The sequence below is a fragment of the Lepisosteus oculatus genome, chromosome 4, assembly GCF_040954835.1.
Source record: "Lepisosteus oculatus isolate fLepOcu1 chromosome 4, fLepOcu1.hap2, whole genome shotgun sequence".
Classification (NCBI taxonomy): Eukaryota; Metazoa; Chordata; class Actinopteri; order Semionotiformes; family Lepisosteidae; genus Lepisosteus; species Lepisosteus oculatus.
In genome coordinates, this window is record NC_090699.1 from 26,720,477 (window position 1) to 26,742,463 (window position 21,987).

Below are 21,987 nucleotides of genomic sequence, written 5' to 3' on the forward strand. Positions count from 1 at the left end.
GTAAAAGACTTTATTGGCACACTTTTAAAATGTAACTCTGTCTCCTTGTTAAACTGTGTTCTGAACGGTTCTTATAATGTGTTCTGGACCAATAAAATGCATTTCCAAGGCCAATGTTCTTTTACAGTACTCCAGGGAAATCTCTGTCCTTGCAGATATTGTGCTGAGCTTGCACTTATCTACAGTGGTCTGCATGAAACCCACTGTAACAGGCCTTGCTCATAGGCAGAATTGCAGTGTGGAGACAGGCATTGGTAAGGTCTGCTTTCAAGAGAACTGCAAGAATGTATATTTCAGTAATGCAAAATAATCAGGTCTGCTTTCCAGAGCACACTGGTCTTGCACAAGGATGGTTAGTCAACATTTCCAGGCCACAGCACAAATTTCTCCTAGTAGACTAAACCCCTAATGTCAACCCAGCCTAGCATCACATTCCAAAATCTGGGAGGGTGTATTTTCTTTTCTGTTTAAGTTTTTTTCTTGCTTTCTCTGAAGTTAAATGTGAGGGGAAGGCTATCTTGGGGAGCAGACAGCACACTTACAGTACCGTCTCACTGTGGCCTCAAATGAGCAGCCCAGCTTCTTCACTAGTTCTGTTCCAGATCAGAATGAGACTAGGGCAACAAGTGGGGAAGAGTGTCTAAAATGAAAAACATAATTATTATAACGTCACTTAGTTTTCCTTTTTTATACCCTGAATTTCTTCCCAACAAGTGTTTTTGAAAATCCCAGTGCACAAAATTCTGATACATAAACAAGCTAAGTCACAGAGGAGGTGCTCTGCAGTTTCAACTAAGGGTGTGGATGGTTTATTAGTATTCAAACTGATACGCCCTGATCAATAAAAATGTGTTTCTTTTTTAGACCCCCCCTTCTTTGACATTAACATTTCCTTCTGGTGTGGTGAACAGTTATATTCTGACAGCTTTAACAGTTTTTTTAAAACTGTGATGATTATAAAACTCTGTAGAAACATTTAGGGACCGTTAATGTTACTAGAGTGGACAAAAAATGAAAATAAAATCAAGAAGAAAACTGTCCGATGTTTGAACGATAGAAAATTCCAGCATCACGACAGAGATGTCACAAGAGATTGTAGCTCCCTGAGTGAAAGGATTTCTTTGACAGTACAGAGCAGACACACTAAGTTCCTGAGGCTGCCAGCTCTAAGAGCCCCTTTCCGCTATGCATTGAGAGGGCTTTCCAAACTAAATACTTAAAGCAGAAGCTAAACAAACTCTGCAAAGGAGGAATCGTGTCTGGATTTTCTTCTTTTCCATTGCTTTTGAATACTTTCCATAGACCGAGTAACCCAGATGGCAAGTGCTTGAGTCAAAACACGGCTGTCTGGACCCCTCTGAAGCCCTGACTCAGATGCAAATTCCTTGCAGAGAGTACAGGGGGAGTTGGCGTACAGGGCATTGGCATTAATGACTGACCTATCCTTTCAGGCTTCCTTGGCTCTCTGATTTTCACATTCAGGAATTTCATCAGGAGGACTCCCTCTGGTTATTCTACAGATGACTTGATGTCCATCACTCTTTTCTCCCCTCTTTTCTTCAATTTCTCAGAAATCATTTTTATTTTGTCACCTCTCGCCTATCTAAAATTGGTATTCCTGATCTTATTTCGTTTGTGATAAAGGGCATCATGTTGTAATGTACCAAAGACAAATTGTTTAAAGAAATGCACAGGATTTGAAAAAAAATATTATGCCTTATTATAGTGTAGTGCTGAGGACTCACTACAGCGTCTGGGATATTCCTTGTATTTTCCGATGGTGGCCTGTCTGAGTTCAACAGTAAACCATGTCCTCATTAGCAGAATGATTCTTTTTCTTGATCAGAGTCATGGTTAGATCCTGTCCCAGAAGCATAGTGTGTAAAATAGGACCTATATGAGACTCAAGTCCATACTATTGTACATACACACAGATAATATAGAGATACCAATTAACTTGGCCAGAATGTCTTTGGAAACCAGAGCACACGGAAAAGACTCACATGAGCATGAATATGGAACCCTTTTTATGTTGCTACATTTCTTGTTTGTATTTGGCACTGTTATTTCACCCTCAGATAAGACGATACACTTAAGATGCCTTTGGCTACATAAAACAGATTTCCAGAGTAGACAGAAAAAACACAAAGAAATACATTCCCACAAAGTCATGTTAGTATAAGTACCTAATGTTGATGTCTGGCTCTTGTTCTATTTTTACTTACAGATTGCTATACCTCTGTTTTGTTCTTGTGTGTTAAAGGATAAAAATGTACCCCACAAAACAGAATTTCATTGTGTCATGCTGAAGTGTACAGTCATGTGCTTTTTAATTTCCTGTTGCAGAACAGTTGAAGATCTACTTCAGAAATTGCTTGAAAATGCATAATATTGAGCAAATATCGTGATTATCATGAAAAGACATCTTGTCTACTTGGATGTCTACAACTGATACCCCTTCAATTTTGGATTGTTTAAAATGATTTATACAGTATCTGTTAAAAAATTATAAATCCTTTTTTCCATGGTTGCAGCTATGTAGTAATTATGTTTCTACATATTTGTGCCAAGACAATTGTTTATCAGCAGCGATTATGGGAGTTTTGTTTATGATTGATGTTAATAATGTTGTTTTTCACAGAATTTCACCTGACTTAGAAGTCAGTTGAATACATTCACTGCTTCTCCACTGCTCTCCATTGGTATAATGTATGTACTTAATGATCAGACAAAAATCTTACAACATCAGAACCATAAAAAAGTATGTATTGTGCCATATCTTGCTCAACAGGAAAAGTGTTTTTATCTCAACTGAAGTGTGCCGTCTCGGCTCAACTTAGAATGCTTAATTAACCAAAATTGACCAAGTTGATTGCCAGTAAATTAACAGCAATTTGCAATTTTGCTGTTCTTAGTTTGCCTAGAGAAAGGCTTAATAATGGAAACGCTGAGTTCAGCTCCACCATAGCAGAATAAAATGTGTTTCATGTTTAAACATGGCACTATTACTGAAACTGAAAAGCAGCTAAAATAACTCAGTTTTGGCTTTAGTTTTTTGTTAGAGATTCCCATGGCTTTCTCTCCAATATACTGTATGGGTCATAAGCAGATCTACAATATTTTTAGAGCTGGGAAAGAGAGCAGCTCAGGGATATTCTGCCTTGGATTGTATTTTACTGCATTTTACTGTCCTGGCATAGGTGTTGTCTCGGCTTCTCAGTTTCCCATATGGAGTAGAGTGATACAGTACTAAGAATCAGTGTCTTGGTAGCTGTGCAGCATTATGCTGTGCATGAATACTACACCTAATTGGAATCTGTCATTTTTAGCCAAAATCCTATTAGATTTTATTTTTCTACAGTATATAGTATGTAACAAAGCATTTTGTTCTTTGGTCCAATCCTGTTTTAATCTTTACTAAAATATATAGATTTTGAGATCCCTTATGAGAGGCTGTAGTTCTATTTATCTGTTGCAAAGGTCCATTTAAAAACAAAGAGTACTGATGCACAAGTAAACATTTGTCTAATATTTGACATCAATAGCTTGTTGGTTACATACATAATGTTATTTGCATTAAATAGTGAGTATATACAGTAGTTTTGGTGATTGTCTGAGTAGTATTGTTCCATGAGTTAAGACACTGAGCCCATTAGTCATTATAAGTCATCAAAACATCATGTACTCAGGATTTGTGTCTGAGATAAAAAAGCTACATTGAGATGCAATCTGCATAAACAACCATTTAAAAAGACTGTGTTAATTTAAATTAATGTGAGAAGTGAAAGATATGCCTAGGCCCTGCCTGAGTAATAAACATTTCCTGGTTGCTATTGGCATGAAAGACAGCCGCTTGAAAACCGGCTCTGTGAGACCACGTTCTGGGAGGCAGAGGTTCGCCTCACTGGTCTGGGACCGTAGCATCTATCTGATTCATCTATCTAATTATTTTCAGACTGTGGTGGAAACAAAACAAAAGGTTCCAGGAAGAAATAATCCATGCATTAGAGCAATGATTGTAGCTCACTGTCTGCATGAAAATGATGGCTCAGACGCAATTCAGAGGAGAATGATGGCTGAGAGACAAAATCATTCTGTGGCCCAGAGAATATCTGAGGTAGTGACATAGAGAGAGGTGGTCTTTAATTTGTGTTCCACAGAAGTCAGTCTGTGAGTGAAATGCTGAATGTTACATGACATAGTGCTTGTGCCAAAGGTTTTTCCAATCCTGCCAGCCAGTCAAGAAGTGTACATTTTCAAGCAGGACAATGGAAGACCACACGGTGCTAGGATTACCATGGCCCATCTTTGAGAAAGCAGTTTTGAGGTTTTGCTATGTCCAGTTTTTTCTCCTACCTTATGTCCAATAGAACAACTGTGGAACCAACTCACCCTTGCCATCAACAGGAGACAACTGAGAGTTGCTGGCTGCAGCTGCTCAGGAAGAGTGGGGAAACACCCCTAGGCAGTCTGTGGAGATGTTGATCAGGTCTCTACATCAATAGGTTAATATTCAGTGATGTCATACCATACTCACGATGTAATGTTTTCCTTATGGAGTTTATTACAAAAGTTTGGGAGGGACGACAATAACCAAGTTCAATCAGACTCAACTGTCAGTAATCTGGCAATCGCTCCTGACAATCCATTCCTCTCCCAAACGCTATAAATACCTATGAGATCCCTATCTCTCGCTCTTGCATGAGCCTTGCTGTCTCGTGTGCGTCCTTGCATAGTACTATAACGCTGCCTACACCATACAATCAGTATTCCCGTTTCCTGCTCTGATGCACGGTAGATCTCAGGAAGAGATCCAGGAACCACAGATTTCCTTGTTTTCCGTGTACCAGCTAGCCATTGATCTGATTCTTCGTTGCTTTTCAACATCAGCCAGCTTCATCTGCAGGTCATGCCTTTCCCAAGACCGAGAACCGCCATTGTCAACCCGTCCTTTTGAAAACACATAGTGATCGACTTTCCAGTTACTTCTCCTGTTTTTTTTTCCAATGGGCTGCTGTCTGCAAACGCACATTCGCCACCACGTTCGCAAATTTCCCATTCAAAACCTTTCCTCCCGTTATCACCTGGATAGTAGCACAACGTCACTAAACTATGTTTTAAAAGCTTTCGTTCAGGACGTACATCTAGGAAAATTACTAATTTTCCTATCAAAGATATACGTAATGTATCCCGCACTCCCAGTAAACTTCTGCATCTCCCGACGACGTAATTAGCAACACTACACTCCAGTCTGGTGCAAACGCTGAGCTGCCATTGCAGCCTGCTGAATAGACCCGTCCATAGACCCGTGCTCTGGATTTAAAAAAAAATGTTCCTTATTTTGCATTCACAACCTGCACTACTAATGTTAGTTGCATTCATTCTCTATGCGAGGATTACAAGCAGAGAAGAGAAAAGTGCAACAAACTTGCATTTCCCCTAGCTTCCCGCAACCTGTTTAACGGTAAAGCAAAAAAAAAGCTTTGAACTTCAGAGAGAGTAAAAATTAACCATGGCTCTTTCAGCAGGCTTCTGCTCAGTTCATAGCAGGATGGAACCTCTGAGCCACCCTCACTGCAATCCCACAACCATAGGACCCAGTCAGCAGTTGTCTCGTGTCCCTATCCCCTGCGTTCAGTTTAGCTCCAGGTTGTCTCATTTGTGTTTCTGTCCAATTCAGCCCTTATGTCTTGTGTCCTCGTCTCTTTTGTTTTGATCCCCGGTGTACAGTTTGGCCTCAGGTCCATCCCTCTCATTCTCTGCTGCTACAAAAGCTTGATATCCATATAGGTAAGTCCTACTTTTGTCTCTATCCCCGCCATCTAATTCGACCCTGGGTTCATTCCTCTCATTCTGCGCTTCTACTGATGCCAACTTCTCCGCTCCAGTTCTGCTCTCGCTTCACGTTTCAAGCCACACCTGCTTCTGGGTCAGTCCAGCATCTTCTCAGTTACAGTACTACAGGGCCGACCCATACTCAAACGATTAGCTGCCTGGAGGGGGGGTATCCATTTGGGACGGGACCCCCAGAGGTTTATTTCCTCCCTACGGGAGTTTTTGTTTTCCTCTCCACAGTGCCCAAATGGATTTGTTGAGTGGTTAACAGCGCTTTCAGTTCCATTCCAGAATCCAAGCTGTTAGTCCCTTATACTTAATTCTACCTTGGATACCAAGAGGTTACACGTCAACAGGCTTATATGTCTAAGCATTACACACTCTGCCCATTTGCCCAGGAGACTGCTTTTGGGGGTACAATTGGAAACTTGGGCCATTTCCATTCAGATAACACTGGCATTTTTAGTCAACTTAATAATACCAGTGACTTCCTTTCCCATTTACAAAGTTCTAGTAAATCTGGAGTTATTGCAAACGTTTCTTACAACTCAAGGCTGCCTCCTTGCTGCTCATGCGTACTTTACTTATTTTAATAAGCTACTCGTCTAATACTTCGGAAGCCTTCCTTCTTTACGTACAGTAACCCTAAACAAACACTCCCCCAGCTGCTATCCAACGTCTGCGATGACCCACAGTTCACACCATGAATTCTTCCCACCTCCTCCGTGCTTGGTGGTTTAGGGTCCCATTTGGTTCTTTTGGGGGTCCTGGTCTGCTTGTCCTATGGCCAGGAGGTCAGCCCTCAGCCAAGCGGGTTAAGCCACAATTTTGCTCCATGACGTTTTCATCTTGGGTGCTGTCATTCCTAGTGAATTGACAGTGACCACATTTTGTGCTGAAATGATTTTTGATTTTTAATTCTGTTCACATTTTCTTTGATTTTGTGTGGTTGATATGTTAAATATGTGATTAAAAGCATTATATTATAGTGTTGCAGTTCTTTTGCTTTTCAGTAAATGTTGATAAAGCAAATATCACAGTTAAAGTAGTTTGATACTTATGTATGTAATATGTAGGGGACTGGATACTTCCATATATGTTTAGTAACTTTAGAGCATGTATGTTCCTAACCCATTTTGCGTTTTCTTTTTGCAAAGAAAATGAAACAGTACCCATACTTGCAACATGCATCAGATGCATGTCTAAGAGTCCAATTATCTTGGTTTGGTAGGTTTGTCTGAGAGTTTTACCTTTTCCAGAGAGCCATTACACTGTGATCTGCACAGGAATATCTTCATCAGTGCTGCAAATCAATACATCCTTCCTCGCATCAATGGTTCCAAGAGAAATTATTTGCTTGTCATTGCTGTTAATTAATTTGTGAACTCGACCACTGCCCTTATTACCATCAGCAAAGGTTGCGTAAATCTGCCAGACTAAAATGCCGGGAAGAAGTACTATATCTTGTTGCACAGACGAAACTGAAGAGTTGGATGTGTTCATGTTTTTTTTCAAGACCTAAACTCAGGATTCCCAGAGTTGTCCTTAATAAAACTGGCCCAGTTTCAGTGCAGCTGACTGCACATTGTCTCTGAGCCAGGAACTGGAAAATGTTGTTTCAGCTTTGAGGATTTTTTTTCCTTGGCATCGTGTGCTCTAACAATCAAGTGAAAGCTAGTCCAAAGCCATAGGGATGTAAAGCTGTATGTAAATCAATTTTGGATGCAAAGCCTTATGCAAATAATATTAGGCACATCTATCCATTTGTTATTCTTTTTCTATTTCTTCTTTCGTTCTGTGCTTCGCAGTATTTTACATAATGACTACATTTATTATATGCTCCATGAGTGCTTTTGCTTGGGAATTGAAGCCTAATAATATTTTCTGGATAATGAAGCAGTTGGGATGCATGTTCCCATGGAAGCCACAGATGGAAATGAATTGCGCTCTCTGCAGCAGAGTAATTAAAATTGCACTCACATTTTCCAAGCTTTAATGGGATTCTGTCCTTTTAATCTGCTTGTATACTCTGTACACAATATGTGATTATTGGATTTGGATAGAACCAAAACTGAATTTTAAGGCAGATTATAAATTTGTCTTTTAGCTCCTGGAATTAATGGAGATGTTTAAAAGGTTATTTCAATTAATGGAAGTGTCAATGCAAGTGCTTAATTCTTTCATGTTGCTATTATCATAGAGATATAAGACCAATCATTTCAATTACTGGGCTTGCCTGACTTTCACCAAGTGTTTTAAGAATGACCCGAACACATAATCAAAATTTTGGTTTTAAATGTAGTTTAATTCAACAGGAATGCACTCTTTAAATGATGATATATTTACAGTCCTTATTGAGTATACCCAAAACAGAAATGTCAAAATATTTCACAGTGGTTTGTTTTTTATTTATGCCTTGTCCTTGTTTATTTTATCTGGATGTTGCAAAAAAATACATAAAATCTCAAGCACTGTGCTGTCAACACATTGTGGACTGAAGAGCGCTGTCAGTATGTTTGTATAAATGTCTCCTCGATCAGTGTTTTCTGGAGTTCAACATTCGCATCAAAAAGTACTCTAATGAGGATAGTAACAGAGATGTATTGGCTTTACGGTATATTTATTTTATTCAAAACCTGGGAAAATGATCTGGATGTATTTTCCTGGGATTGTGTTTGTGGAGTCATGATTTGCTGTGATCTTATACTGATTCAAAACCATGTGTGTTTACAGGAGAAATGCTTGCTTACAAATATATATTAAAAAATTGCAAACAGATGTTTGTGCATGGTGTGTGGTGTGGTGGCTGATAACTGAATCACAGAACTTAAGTTCAAGCCTGGAGACAAAAGACTAGACTGTTTTTTAATATTTCATTGGTGAACTAAACTTTCAACAGCAGCTGATATCCACCTTAAAATGGGTTGTATGCATTGATCAATAGCACTGCCTATTAGAGTATTTCACTGTACAAGTTAACAAGTTAACATTAAGTAGGGATTTGTCCCTCAAAGTCATTCTTTTTCTGAAATCTACCCCATTGAATTTTAGAGGAAGTTACTTTACAGCTTGAGTGCAGAGAGTAGAAAAGACTAGTAACAGAAATGAGTAGACTAGAAATGTAGGGTCTGTTTCTCCAGTGTGGATTTGTTTGCTTGTCAATAGAAGGAGGAATTATTGTAGAGTATGGTTTTGACTATTTAAGACATTGCTAGTAGGCTATAATTTATCACCTGAAAACTGTGACTTACTTGACAGTTTGCTCATACAGTATTATCAATGAAACAAACAAAAGTATGTGGAAGGATGGGAAGAATGGATTTTTTGGGAAGAATGGAATATCGATACACTATGATTATTAGTAGACAAGTAACATAAACATTTGATTCAATGTGTAGGGAATAATACTTCTGCTGAGGATTGGAGGCTATGTTTTTACAGGATTTTCTAGTAAACAATTGCATGACGTAAAAGTAAAATAGTAGCCCAGGTGTATCCTTATGTAACAAATGTGGATGAAGTTTATACTGTACGTAAAGTATAAAGTATAAAAGGTAAGTAATCTGAAAGAAAAATGATGATTGTACTTATGGTTTGGAGAAACGTTGTCTTAAAAACATTTAATTAAAAGAAAAGCTAAAGCAGCTTTCGGTCAGCATTACCTACAGAAGTATCTTTAATTAATTGATAATTGGAATCCTGAGCAAGATCAACTGTGCATCCAACAATCTTGACCTGCTGCAGTAAACAATTAACTTTCTAGCTTTTGATTATGCACAAAGGCCCTATTTTAATTAAAATTAATTGAATGAAAAGAAAAGTGTCCAGGCTTAAATTGGAGCAGAAATCTATAAAAACCACCACTGCAAAAGCAAAAAATATCCACAGCAAAGTGTACTTAGAATTTAGCAGTTTTAAATTCATGATGTACGCTGTGTTCTTCAATGAGAAAAATAATGCATTCGGAGTTTATGACCTACAAGTGCTCTTTTCAATTTGTAACATCAAAGAAGTTTTCTAATGTCTAATGTTCTTGCTGCAATTCAGATTCCATTATTTTTTAATCGCTGCACTAAGCTGGTTTCTAAGGAATCTAAGAACTCTAATTATTCTTATGATGAAACCACATTGTTACACATAGGATTCAGGGTAAGCTTTCTACCAATATGATTGTTTAGTCAATTCCTACAAGGTTCGACTCATACAGTATTTCAGTGTGACCTTGAAGTTATCTGAGATGTTAATATATATTATTGCTGTTCATCCTATTAGGCAATGTGTATGTAATTGACTTCACTTAAGCAAGGAAGATAAAACAAAGTGCACATTTTGTAACCACAGAAGAAAATCGTTTGGTCAATCAAAAGAATTATTGAATGGTTTTACATTCCTGTTTCAGTAAAGAAAAACACAACAGAGGAGTATGAAATTATTTTCAGTTCTCTCTAAGATAACTATATAAAATATACATCTATAAACTGTACAAACTTCTTCCCCTTACAAAGATGTGTAACATCTATAATTATTTTTCCCCAACAAATACCAAAACAAAATGACACACACAGCCTTGAAACATCACTCACATTTATTAATGTCCTTGGTGTTCTGTGTTCTGTGGTGCATTTTCTCTGTTTCAAAAAACGAAATTTATTTTAGATCTTTACAAAAGGTTGGGGTGAACTAAAATAGAATTTAAAAATGTTTCTGCATTCTTAATTAGTATTGCTTAAATGCATTTACTAATGTCCTTTATAATTTAAAATGACAAAGACAATAAGAAGATCAAGGCATTCCTATTACTTAAGTCAGTTGCTGCTAATTAAGAAACAATATTTTCATAAATTACTTTTATCATATTTTTAAGAATAATCTATGCTAATGGAAGTTAAGATGATTATTATCCAGATTAGATAGATTTTCTCTATAAAGAGAAATCCATTTTTAGTGTTTAGCACAACAGATAGAAGTTTGTGATGTTCATTTTGAAAACTTATTGTGGTACATCATAATTAATACAGGGTAAACTGAAGCAAAGCACAGTGAAATCATAGCAAAAGCAGCACAATTGTACAAAACCAAGTTAAACCCATGGTGAAATCTCTGCTCAATTATCATGCAGTGTGGTAATATACAGTATGTCAAAATCATGTTACTGTACATTATATTGAGATGTGGTATTTGGTAAGATATAATATGAACATGGAAATCCATATATGTAATATACTGTATGTAAGGTGAAACTGTAAAAAATCTCCAAAATACTATGCAAATATACTATCTTAAGGGACAGACTAAGGGTTGAGAGTTCACCTCAGTTATTATTTTTGTATTTGTCAAACCAGGATGTTTCCATAATTAAAAAAAATAAAATTTCAATGTTTCCAATTACAGCCAAACAGATACTTAATTTATTACAGCTTCCCAGGAAACGCTTATTCTCCTTTGTTCATCTTGTGTCTGTTATTTATTATCACAGCCAATAAACTCGTCTCTTCCCTGTTGTTTCTGAATATAGATTTATTATTGCTTTTCACATTTCAACTCTTTTCTAGGTCACTTGGGATTCTTGTAGTTCTTATTGCTATCATCAGTAAAAAGATTTGTTCCTTTTAGTATTAGTGTCTAATTGGATGCATTGATCAATACAAGTGCTCTGTTGAGAGTAAAGGAGCTTCAGTTGTTCTTAACCATGTTCCTCTCCATAGAATGAATTTGCATTTTTTTGTATTGGAAGGCGTCTTCAGACAGACATTCAACTGTTGTGTATTTCCTACTTTTGGAGCATGTTTTTAGGTTCTCGATTCTGATCAGTTTCAGATTCTGTTCTGTTCTAGTGTTATTTGTGATTTTGTTATTTGTAAATAGAGATGTATTCTCAGTTAACCTGTTATTATACTGTATATACCAGGATATATAATTTGGCTGATTTCCTATCACATTATTGGAGTATCCATTGCAAAGTACATGTCGTATTCATTGAAAGCCTTATCGAACATTGGTTCTCCAGAAAAAACTGAATTAAGCACTGCGTGTCTGAGGGAGTTTACAGCTGTTCCTGTACTGTATTTCCGTGCTAACAGCTCCTTCAATTAAGATATTGCAGCAATGAAGAACAGTAAGAACTTTTTTGGATCTAGTACATTATTCTGTGTTTTGTTATTGAAGTCTTGGTTATTTCCAGTAGTTTCCTTTATTTCAAAGGAGAGAAAAAGGGAGCATTATATCCCATGCTGGCAAAGTGTATATACAGTACTGTACAAACCACCCAACAAAAATGAAAACCCTGCACAATGCAGTCCTGGCTTTGAGGCCCTGCTCAATGAGGTCAGTAAGATGAGACAGCAGAACTGAAGGGTGTTCCCTAACTGCCCTGCATGCGCTTTTCATGAATTGTCACTCACGGGACATCTGCTTAAGCCCTGCGCAAACGCACAATTAAATCACTGGGTCTCCTGCTGAGAGTGAGCTCATATCATCCCAGGACATACCCCTGTTTTTCTCGTCCGTCTTTTCCACTGTCATACCCCTGATATTCATTTTCCCCACTCATCTCCAGAAACTCTGGCATTGCTGGAAAGCCAAAAATGACCTTTGCAGTTTTGCATGATGAGGACAAGCCTTATCTGACACACCACTGGTGAATGTTATAGCTGTTATTTGAAGATGATTATAATGCTCTCTAGCACATGTACAGGACATACAAAAACACAAAACAGCCCTTGTAGGCAATAGCCTGCGTACTGTATTCTTGACTCAGGTTTCATCTGTAATAATCATAATAGGCTTCAGCTTACTTATCTTGGAAGATACCTTTACATCCACCTAAAAAGGGTCAGAAGGACCATCTGTAAGACTGTCAACTCATTTGTTGTTGTTCTTCAAACTACAACAATTTCTGATGCTGAGCTTTATTTGGGGAGTGACATTGTAGGAGGGAGGTGTGATAGGCTCATAATATGGGTCACCAACACTCATATCCTTACAAGAGTAGTGAAACTGATTCACCACCATTCTCTATACAACAGTGCTCTAAATAGAAATAATTGTCAGGTCTAACTGGTTTCCTCTTTCACTGAGTTGCTTTATATATTTCGTTGTTATTTTGCTATTTCCACAGCTGTTGATCTGAATTAAGGAAACACCTGTACAACCTATTTGATCTGGCATAATTTTTAAAGAATTTTCTTAAATGTAGCTATTTGACTGTGTATACTGTGTAATGAAATAAAATTAACTAAGTAGTAGTCACATTCTTATACTATACAGTACTTTATAGCTACAGAAAAAAAAAGGTTAAGCATAAATTTAGAAATTAAGTGAAATATATCTATTGTTTGGATTGCAAAAATTAAAAAAACTATTTTGTATCTCAGATCACTTCAAATAGTTTTTAAAAAGTGTCTTTTTGCCCTTCTCTGTCGTTTCTCTAAAGGTTTCTTGATTTCATAATGTTAAAACCAGAACTGTATACAGTATTCCAGATGTGGTCTAACTAGAGCATTGTACACTTTCTGCATGACCCTTCTTGACTTGTGTTCTACAATCTTTGCTGGATAGCCAAGTCTCACATTTTTGTTGGATTTATGTATTTTACTTTTTCTGATTGTGAACTTTTTAATTTTGTGCTGCCTATGTTGTAGTTTTCTTTTACCTAAATACAAACATAGCGTATTTAGAAGTGAGTAGATGGTTTCACTAGGCTAGCAAGAAAGTTATATTTTGATACTGTGGATCTCACGTAATTGGGAAAGGTGGGGAGGAACGATTAGAATTCTATACAGGTGGTCATGGAAATATTTATCTTGTATTACTATGATAGTAAGCACTGTTAGTGGAATTACAGGCCAGGTCCCTTGCCACAAGAGAATTCTACATGACACCAGTGACCAGCGTGGCTTTGCTCGTCCCCTGCCAGGACTCAGTCACGGTCACTAGCAGGCCCAGAGCCACATGGCGCCTCTCTATAGCCAGTGGAGAATTCCTCTTTACCACAAGACCAGGCCCTCTGCTGCTGCAGAATTGTATACTGTCTAGATCGCAGAGGGGGGTGACATCACTTCAGTGCATGAGCCCTGTTACACAAACAATGTCATTTGCAGTCTGTGGTTAACTCAGCTTTGTTTTGTTGTTTTTTGTTTTCTGAACTGTAGAGGACTTTTTGCCAGTCACTACACCGAAACACACTACTTGGAGGATGGAACTGCAGTAACTTCCACTCACAATGTAACGGTAAGGTGCACTCCGGTTTTCTTGGGGACATTGCACGACAAAGCTTGGTTTATTTTTTAAGAGGAAAAGCTGGAACCAAGAAGCAAGGAAAAGTAGCATAGCTCCCTATAGTATCCACTTTAAAACCTGCTGGAGACAGGCAACATTTTTCTGTTGATTGAATCTCATGTCCTACTTTTACAGCTTTCTTTAGCTCCTGAACTGTCATTGAGGTGCTTGTAAAACCATGGTTCCATAAAGGAAGCTCAAATCCAGGAAATTAGCATTTTTCTTACAGAATGCTTACATTTTCACAGTAACCTGGTGAGCAGAGGGAATAAAACATGTCTTTGCAAGAGTCAGCATATACATTTAGAAAAGGATGAAACAAGCTCTAGAGTTAATGAAAAGTAGGCTTACATCTACAAACTTACTTGCTGTTTATTATAGTATACATCCCAAAATGCTCCTTTTGGATTTGTTTATTTGTGTAGAGTATTTGGGAATGCTCTTATCCGGACTTTTAGTTGTCATTGCAGTGTTTTGTAAATCTGGAAAACTTTCCCAATGTGATGTTTTTAACAAACACAGTGTTCAAAATCCCTATCCACACTCTTTGTGCTTCCCAAATTTTCTTCAGTGGCACGCCACAAGCATTGACAAGGGATATACTCAGGGGGTTGCTACGTCTGTCCTTGAACACTTATTTACTGTAAACCAACAGATAAAACCTTAAAGGAGATACAGTCAAAACTAATGTGTTAAAAGCAAAATAACATTTCTCACAATCCCCTTCATTTCAGTGCCAATGTTGATTTCAGTAAATTACAATAAGTAATATAGTAATCACTGATATTTTCAAATGCATTTTCTGAAAATATGAAATATAGACTTCAACCATGATTTTAAAGTAGGCTAAATGCTTATGAAGACTGCAGCTCATTTACATTGAGCAATGGGCCAGATAAATTCCTTAAACAATGTCAGTTGTCTTTTTCTCCATCCAAAGCATATACATCACTTGTTTCATAATTGCGCTCATCTGTCAGCTTCATGACTCCACTGTATGAAATTAATTTCTGTTGTATTCATAATATTAAATGAATAGTTCACACAGTTTTAACATGTAATCCAATCAACACAGACATTCAGCAAGTAAATTAATAAAAATGTGACAGTTCACCAGGCACTGGGACAGTACTAAGGACACCACATAGATTGAAAGTGAACCAAAACACATCGGTTTCATTTAGCAATTAGTATGTTATTGTCAATTATCAATTCTTTAGGTCCCTGATCTCTTTAGCTTGTGGAGGGCTAGCGCCTTCTGGTTTTTGTTCCAACTTGAGTAGTCAGTTAAAAAATAACCTAATTATATGCTTAGTTAGGATTTTGTTTTAGGTCTTTTAGAGCTTACAGCTCAAAACATTCACTTAAATGTACAGTACAGTTACCTATAAAATACTCCAGAGCCTGATTAGATGTTGTACCACTATGCAGTTAGTTAAATAATTATATCAGATGTGTAACTGAGAACTGAGGTGGAACAGAATCCAAAGGGCTCTTGGTCCTCCAAAAACTGAGTTTAAGACCTCTGCTTTAAGGCATATCTGCTGTCAGTGGTCACCACACACCGCTGCCTATACAGCATTGCATTGTCATATTTTCTGGATGGACAGGGGATGCCAAATAATTAAATTTCCTGTTTTTCAAGGTTGTTTGCTTGAGTAAGCTGTGTTTCATTTACATTTCACAGTATGAATGCACACCAATTTTCTGCCATATCTAATCTGGATTTTTAAAACATTTCATTGAAGTTTGACAATTGTGCTTCGCAGTGAATATTTGAGGAACTGAAATATATTTTTTTTACTCACAGCATGTGGGTTCCTTGGCATCTTTTCAATCTCTGCAAATACAGTGTCTCCCCCACTTAAATAACAGGATTCGATATCCAAATTGAAATCACATTGTGGCACATTATGCACACTGCGTGATTTCAAGAAACTTTCACAATTCATAATTAAATAGTACATTTGTTTTCCAAGTCTAAGTTTTACCAAGAATATGTGCTTAATGAATGAAAAGGAGCCAAATGTAAGAAAATGTCAAGACTTTAACATTTGTTAATGATCCGGGATTATGAAAATAAGTTTAGAAAGTATTTCCAGCGGTGAATCTGAAATTCATTCCTGTGATTGGAGACCACTGTATATAAATTTTAACATAGCATGGAAAGTCTTAAATACATCTCAAATGGAGTTAAATTTGGAGTCACTGCTAATGGATCAAATATTAAATGATGTGGTGCACATTTCACTTGGTAATGTTATACAGTATGTGTATGCTTTAATATTAAATGTAAAATATCAAATATAGAGTCATGTTAAATACAAGTTTATGTTTAACCATTCTGGTAACAGGAAAACACTTGTTAGTAAATGTTTTCTTGCACTCTCATTAAGCTTACAAATAGGACAAATGTGCAAAAGAACAAAGAAATGAAGTTGTAAGAGATTACAGTGGCAGTGACAGGCAGAATAAAGAAGGCATGCCATGCTTCCTCCCTAAAAAACTGTTTTAACCACTGCTGGGCGGCTGGCACAGTAGGCAAAGCCTTTCCAAAACGTCTGCTCAACTTCTGTACCTTTGTCTGCTGAGTTTAGCCTCAGCTTCATCTGAGGCCACGGCAGTATAAATGTTGTGACACACTGAAAATGTTTTACTGAGAATCTACACATTAATGCAGTGCTTTTGACAGATCCAGCCATTTGAGTTAACTTTAATTCACACTGATTTACAGCAAGTGTTCCTGGTGTCATGGGAGAGAATAAAACCGCTCACCCTCATTACTGTTGACTGGCTTCAAAGCTTAAGAGAAGTGCCTTGGTTATGGACAAGCCAGCATTTATTAGGCATATTAAAATATTGTTAATTTATAGGCTTGTCGGGAAAATGGACTTAAAATATGTTCAGGAGAAAGGGGTGGGAAGGATCAGGTTTGTGTCAACAATAACATATTATTGGAGCAAATAAGTCATGTCTGTGCTTCAGACTCCTTTAGAGTTTTAATTTGCAAGTTTTATTAGCTTTCCCTAGTGTAAATCACAGCATGCGTCATTTCACATTAGACAACAAAGAAAGCCACACTGGTGTGAAACTTGGAGAAGAAAAACTTAACACAGCTACTTTTCGTTCCTATTTGAAGTGAATTCTTTTACTAACTACCATAAAGTAAAAATGCAGGACAGCATTGCTACTAAAAAAGGTGTACAAGAGAGAAGTTTCTCTTCTTGGTAATCAAACCAATGAAGGCATACTGAATGTATATTGAGTTTCTTGAAGTCCTTGCATTACACAATGCCTCAGAATCAGGCACCTAGGAAACAGGAAACATCAGGTACATAGGAAGGAAAGGCTGTAGCTGATCATTTAAAAATGATTGTAGAGCTCATACTGTAGATGTCTAGTACTGGTTGGGCACATCCACAAAGTGCTGTGCTTTGGAACATTTTGAGTTAAACTCAAAGACTTCTTGAGTCTTTCATAGGTGTTTGAACAGCAGCTGTCAGGTACAGCAAAACATTGCCATGTCCATTTCTTTAAGTATTGAAATTTGGATGCAGAGTAATCTTTATCAAGGGGAGTTTGACTTGTATTTATTTCAAAGATAAAAGCATGCAGTTAGATTGGTTTGACATGATATTGAGAGCTCCAATTTATTTTATTTGTCTGCTTTGCTGACCTAATTAAAGCCATTCAAGAAATGTACTGTACCTGTAAGCACTTTTAACAGCAGGAATAATGTGTTAATAAGCTGCATAGGTTTTGTGTGGCATGTTAGGTTTGTTAGGGTGCAGAAGCCCAGAAGCCCTGTTTATAAAGTGAGTGAGTATTCTGAAAACTGGCCTTTGTTGAATTCAGCAATGAATTCCACTGCCGGCTACCACAACTCACTACCTAACAAACAGTTTTTATGTTCTGCGTACCCACACTTACTGTAGTCTATTAACAGATAGACTTAACATAAATGAAACATAAATACTAAAGTAAGCACTTCAATTTTGCTGCAGTGTATACATATTTAATGTAACTAGATCCTTTTTTTGTAACAAGGTCATGATCAAAAGGCTGAAAGACAGATTCTTTCAGTGGAATGTACACATTGCACTTTGGTTTAAAATGCTCTAGAGACTTCTGCTCCTTGCTTGGCCCTGGCATTCATTCTGAGAGCCTGCAGGAGTGTGGCACAGCTGAAAAGTTGTGGAATGAGTAAGCCCATAAAAGAGTGCCCACAGTTTGCAAATAGCAGTGAAACATTTCTTCAGAAAGTTCAATATTGACTTTCAGTATTTTTCTGCTGAGTTGCTGTTTGCACGGTAGTGTGGCTGCAGCTAACACAGTCCGATTACACTTGAAAGAGGCTATGCCAGTCATAACAGGGGAGTTCTGTTATTTCTCAAAACTAGACACTTCCTACTCTGACAAGCTCTCTTTGTCTTCAAATTTTTACTGATTCTGATTTACAGGGGCAGTTAGCTAGGCAGAGATTTATCTGCCTTTCTTCATGGTTGCTTCTTAGTATAATAAAAAAAGCTGGAATCTAAATGGAGTACATGGTTAGATGTACTTGAATCTCCTTCACAGGGCCCTTGAGAGAGGAGATACTCACTGCAATTGATTTAAAAAACAACCAGACACATGCAATTACAATTAAACAGGCAAAGAAGTACAAGGTTTTGTTAGACAGTCCTGTTTAGGAGCTGTAAGCCAATTGTCAGATATCATCCCTGTGCCAGTCTTTCTTATTTTACTTCTACCGTCTTTAAAATGTATTTTATGAGGAAATTACCTTTTCAGGAAGGCTGCCTTGAAGTATACATTTCAATCGGTGAAAACCAATCAGTCTAATAGGATGCTTCACTCTTCCAGGTTAATTGCTACTATCACGGTGAGGTCCAAGGACATGCCCATTCTGAAGTGAGCCTCAGCACTTGTTCTGGTCTTAGGTAGGTTGTCCTCAAAATCAGATAAAATTACTATCTACTGTATGTTCTGCGCATGGTGGTAATATCTTCTTGATCACAAGACCTTGTGGTTCCGTATGTTTGTATTCAAATGGGAATGTTGCCTCTTAAGGGTCTTGATTTTTTCATTGGTGAATTTAATTGGCTTTTCAAATGTCATCTTGTAGTACTAAATATATCCATTGCAGTATCTATGAAGTGAATTTGGTGAAAAATACACAAGGATTCCTTTATTAAGGAATAAATCAGGAACAGTCAATCTTTGCTACACTGGTATTCTATTTTCTTGTGTGTGAAATTAAAACTGATTCATTTCCATTAAAATAAATAAGTGAGATATATTTCACTGTAGCCATTTTAGGCATAACTACAAAGTTATTTTTTGCTCAATCTCCTCTTACCCATGTATAAACACACAGGACTAAAAAGGTCAGATTTAATTTGTAATCCATCAAGAATTACAGACATATAGTTTTAAAAAAATTATAATGTAATCTGTTAAATTGCTGTGTGTGTAATGTAATGGGATACATCTGCTTGTGTTACTTTCATTACATTATTATAAGTTATCATCATATTCATTTATGTTTATCCTTGTTAAACCTAAATTAATGAATAGACACTTGATATATACAGCTTGTTCTTTGCTCTCCTCTGTTACATTTCATTATTAAGCTTTTAAACTGGTAGCAGGCAGTCTCAAGACAGTTATAAAAATGTTAACAATTAAGGATCCAAACATTTTAAGGAGTTGGGACAGTGGAGGTAGGGAGGTGGTTAGGGAGATCTTTTTAATAATCCATCACAGAGGTACAACCTTTGAGTGGATGAAGTCAAGTAATTGGACACATGTACAGGACATGCACAGGGAGTCTGAAAGTCTAAAGGCTGTAAACTGTGTAAAATTAGAATATATAGAAGCCTTATTGTGTTTCTCTATATGATTGCTTACTCAAAAGTAATCCCAATTATAACATTTCCAAAAATCCTTACAAATTTGTAAGTTGCTGTGAAGCATTTATGAGTTTCAATGACTTGAAACAATTGAAAAGGATTTTGTTTACTATTACCAAAGTTTTTCTATCTGATTGTGTTAACTGGCACTACAGTGCTGAGGAAGAGTTTGTGATCATAGGAATTACAATGTCCTACCATGATACCCTTGTTTAATCAAAACCCGTTTTTTATTATAGCCAGGAGGGTTAAATGAAATATTATTTGAGATGTGATGGTATATGAAATAGAAAGAATTAATATTTAAGAATCAATGTGTGTGAATCTCTATTTTACTTAGCACAGTTAAGTGGTAAGGTAATCAGGGTCTTGTGATTCTTCCACCTCAAGTCCGCCAAAGTGCACATGGATGATCCACAAGGCCACTGGACGAATGTTCTCTTGACAGACGACTTCAAAGTTTAACTTTGTGGCTACAAAGAGAAATGTTTTATGAGGTGAAAACCAAACACAGCCTTCCAACAGAATAACCCCATTCAGACCATCAAACGTGATCGTTGAAGTATAATAGTTTGGGCTGCTTCAGAGCCTCGGGACTCATTGACAGAACCATGAATTCTGCATTTTTTCAGGAAATTCTGGAGGAGAGTGTCAGGCTATACATTTGTCAGCTGAAGCTGAGCCAAAAGTGGGTCATGCAGCAAGGCAACAATCCTAAACATACAGTACCACTATATCTACAAAAGAATGGCTGAAGATGAAGATATTTTTCATGTTTGACTGGCTAAGTCAAAGTCCAGACCTAAACCAAACTGAAATGTTATGGCAGGACCTGAACCGAGCTGTTCTCACAGAAAGTCTTCAAATGTCATTGACTTGAAGTAGTTCTGTAAGGAAGAATGGGCCACAAGTCCTAAAAGCCGATGTGAGAAGCTGGAGTCACTGCTACTCAAGGAGGTGCCAACAGTTACCGAATTACTACAGTTATTATTGAATCAGTTTGTACTTAAATAATCAAGTAAATGTTATATATTTATGTTTTATTAAGATTGTAAGACATAATTGTACCTCAGTACTGAAATCTTAGAGAATGTGGACCACCATAGAAGGTTCACAAACGTTTTTTGTCACAACGTACTTGTAATTTGTTACCTTCCATTACTGTCCAAAGACACATATACACCAAGACTTGTGTATGCACAATCCATCATTTTATTGCATATTTGGAAACTAAAAACCTCCTGTATACTTCTTTAAACAAAAGCACTGAACTTTGATATATAGATGGTGTTGGCTTAATTAACAAAAATGTGAATATATTATGAAACTTGAAACATCTGAATTGTCATGTAACCTTCAGCTACAATTCAATTACATGTAATGATAAAGAACCCTTGGCAGCACATAGCAGCAATAATTTTTTAATAAACACTGCCGGACAACATCAGGAATTTTGAAGTAAGTTAGCCAAAAAAGTTTTCATCTTCTCAAGGCTTTCACTAGTCATTTTCAAGCTGTTTTCCTTGTGGGTCATTCAGTCTTATATAAGCTCTTTTGCAAAGTATTGTGATAGAGAGGTACAATGACCTTTTTTGACAAGAAATACTGTATGTTGCAGAAGTTCTTAGCCAAAAGAAATTGTGCTGTAGTTTTAGTTGGCAGCAAATTTGTCTTTTGAGGGAGTGGGGGGGGGGCGGTTAAATGTAAGTCTTTGTGGATGTGAATATTGTGTATGGAAATTGCTAAAACATTTGGTCAGTCAGCCCTAGAGAATGAAACATACATTGAATTAAATGTTTAATAAATCCATGAAAACTAATATGTTAACAAATTTTAGCAGTATGAATACAAACAGAAGCAAAGATCAATACTTGCTTTTGGAATGGCAGGTTCTAGGGACTTCCAAAACATGATGTTACAGACAAATGTACAAGGTTTAAATCCCCATTTTACAGTATCTTAC

The 21,987-nt window shown here is 37.0% G+C and overlaps 1 protein-coding gene across 3 annotated transcripts in view; it reads left to right on the top strand.

Moving 5' to 3' along the window:
- The window catches only part of LOC102693085 (disintegrin and metalloproteinase domain-containing protein 12), a 91,576-nt gene that overhangs the window by 33,659 nt on the left and 35,930 nt on the right, over positions 1–21,987 (top strand). For all 3 annotated transcript variants that reach the window (XM_015347043.2, XM_069188998.1, XM_015347044.2), the window contains exons 4-5: positions 13,986–14,064; positions 18,976–19,052. In XM_015347043.2, the coding sequence (XP_015202529.1) occupies positions 13,986–14,064; positions 18,976–19,052 (156 nt within the window). The remainder of the gene's footprint in view (positions 1–13,985; positions 14,065–18,975; positions 19,053–21,987) is intronic.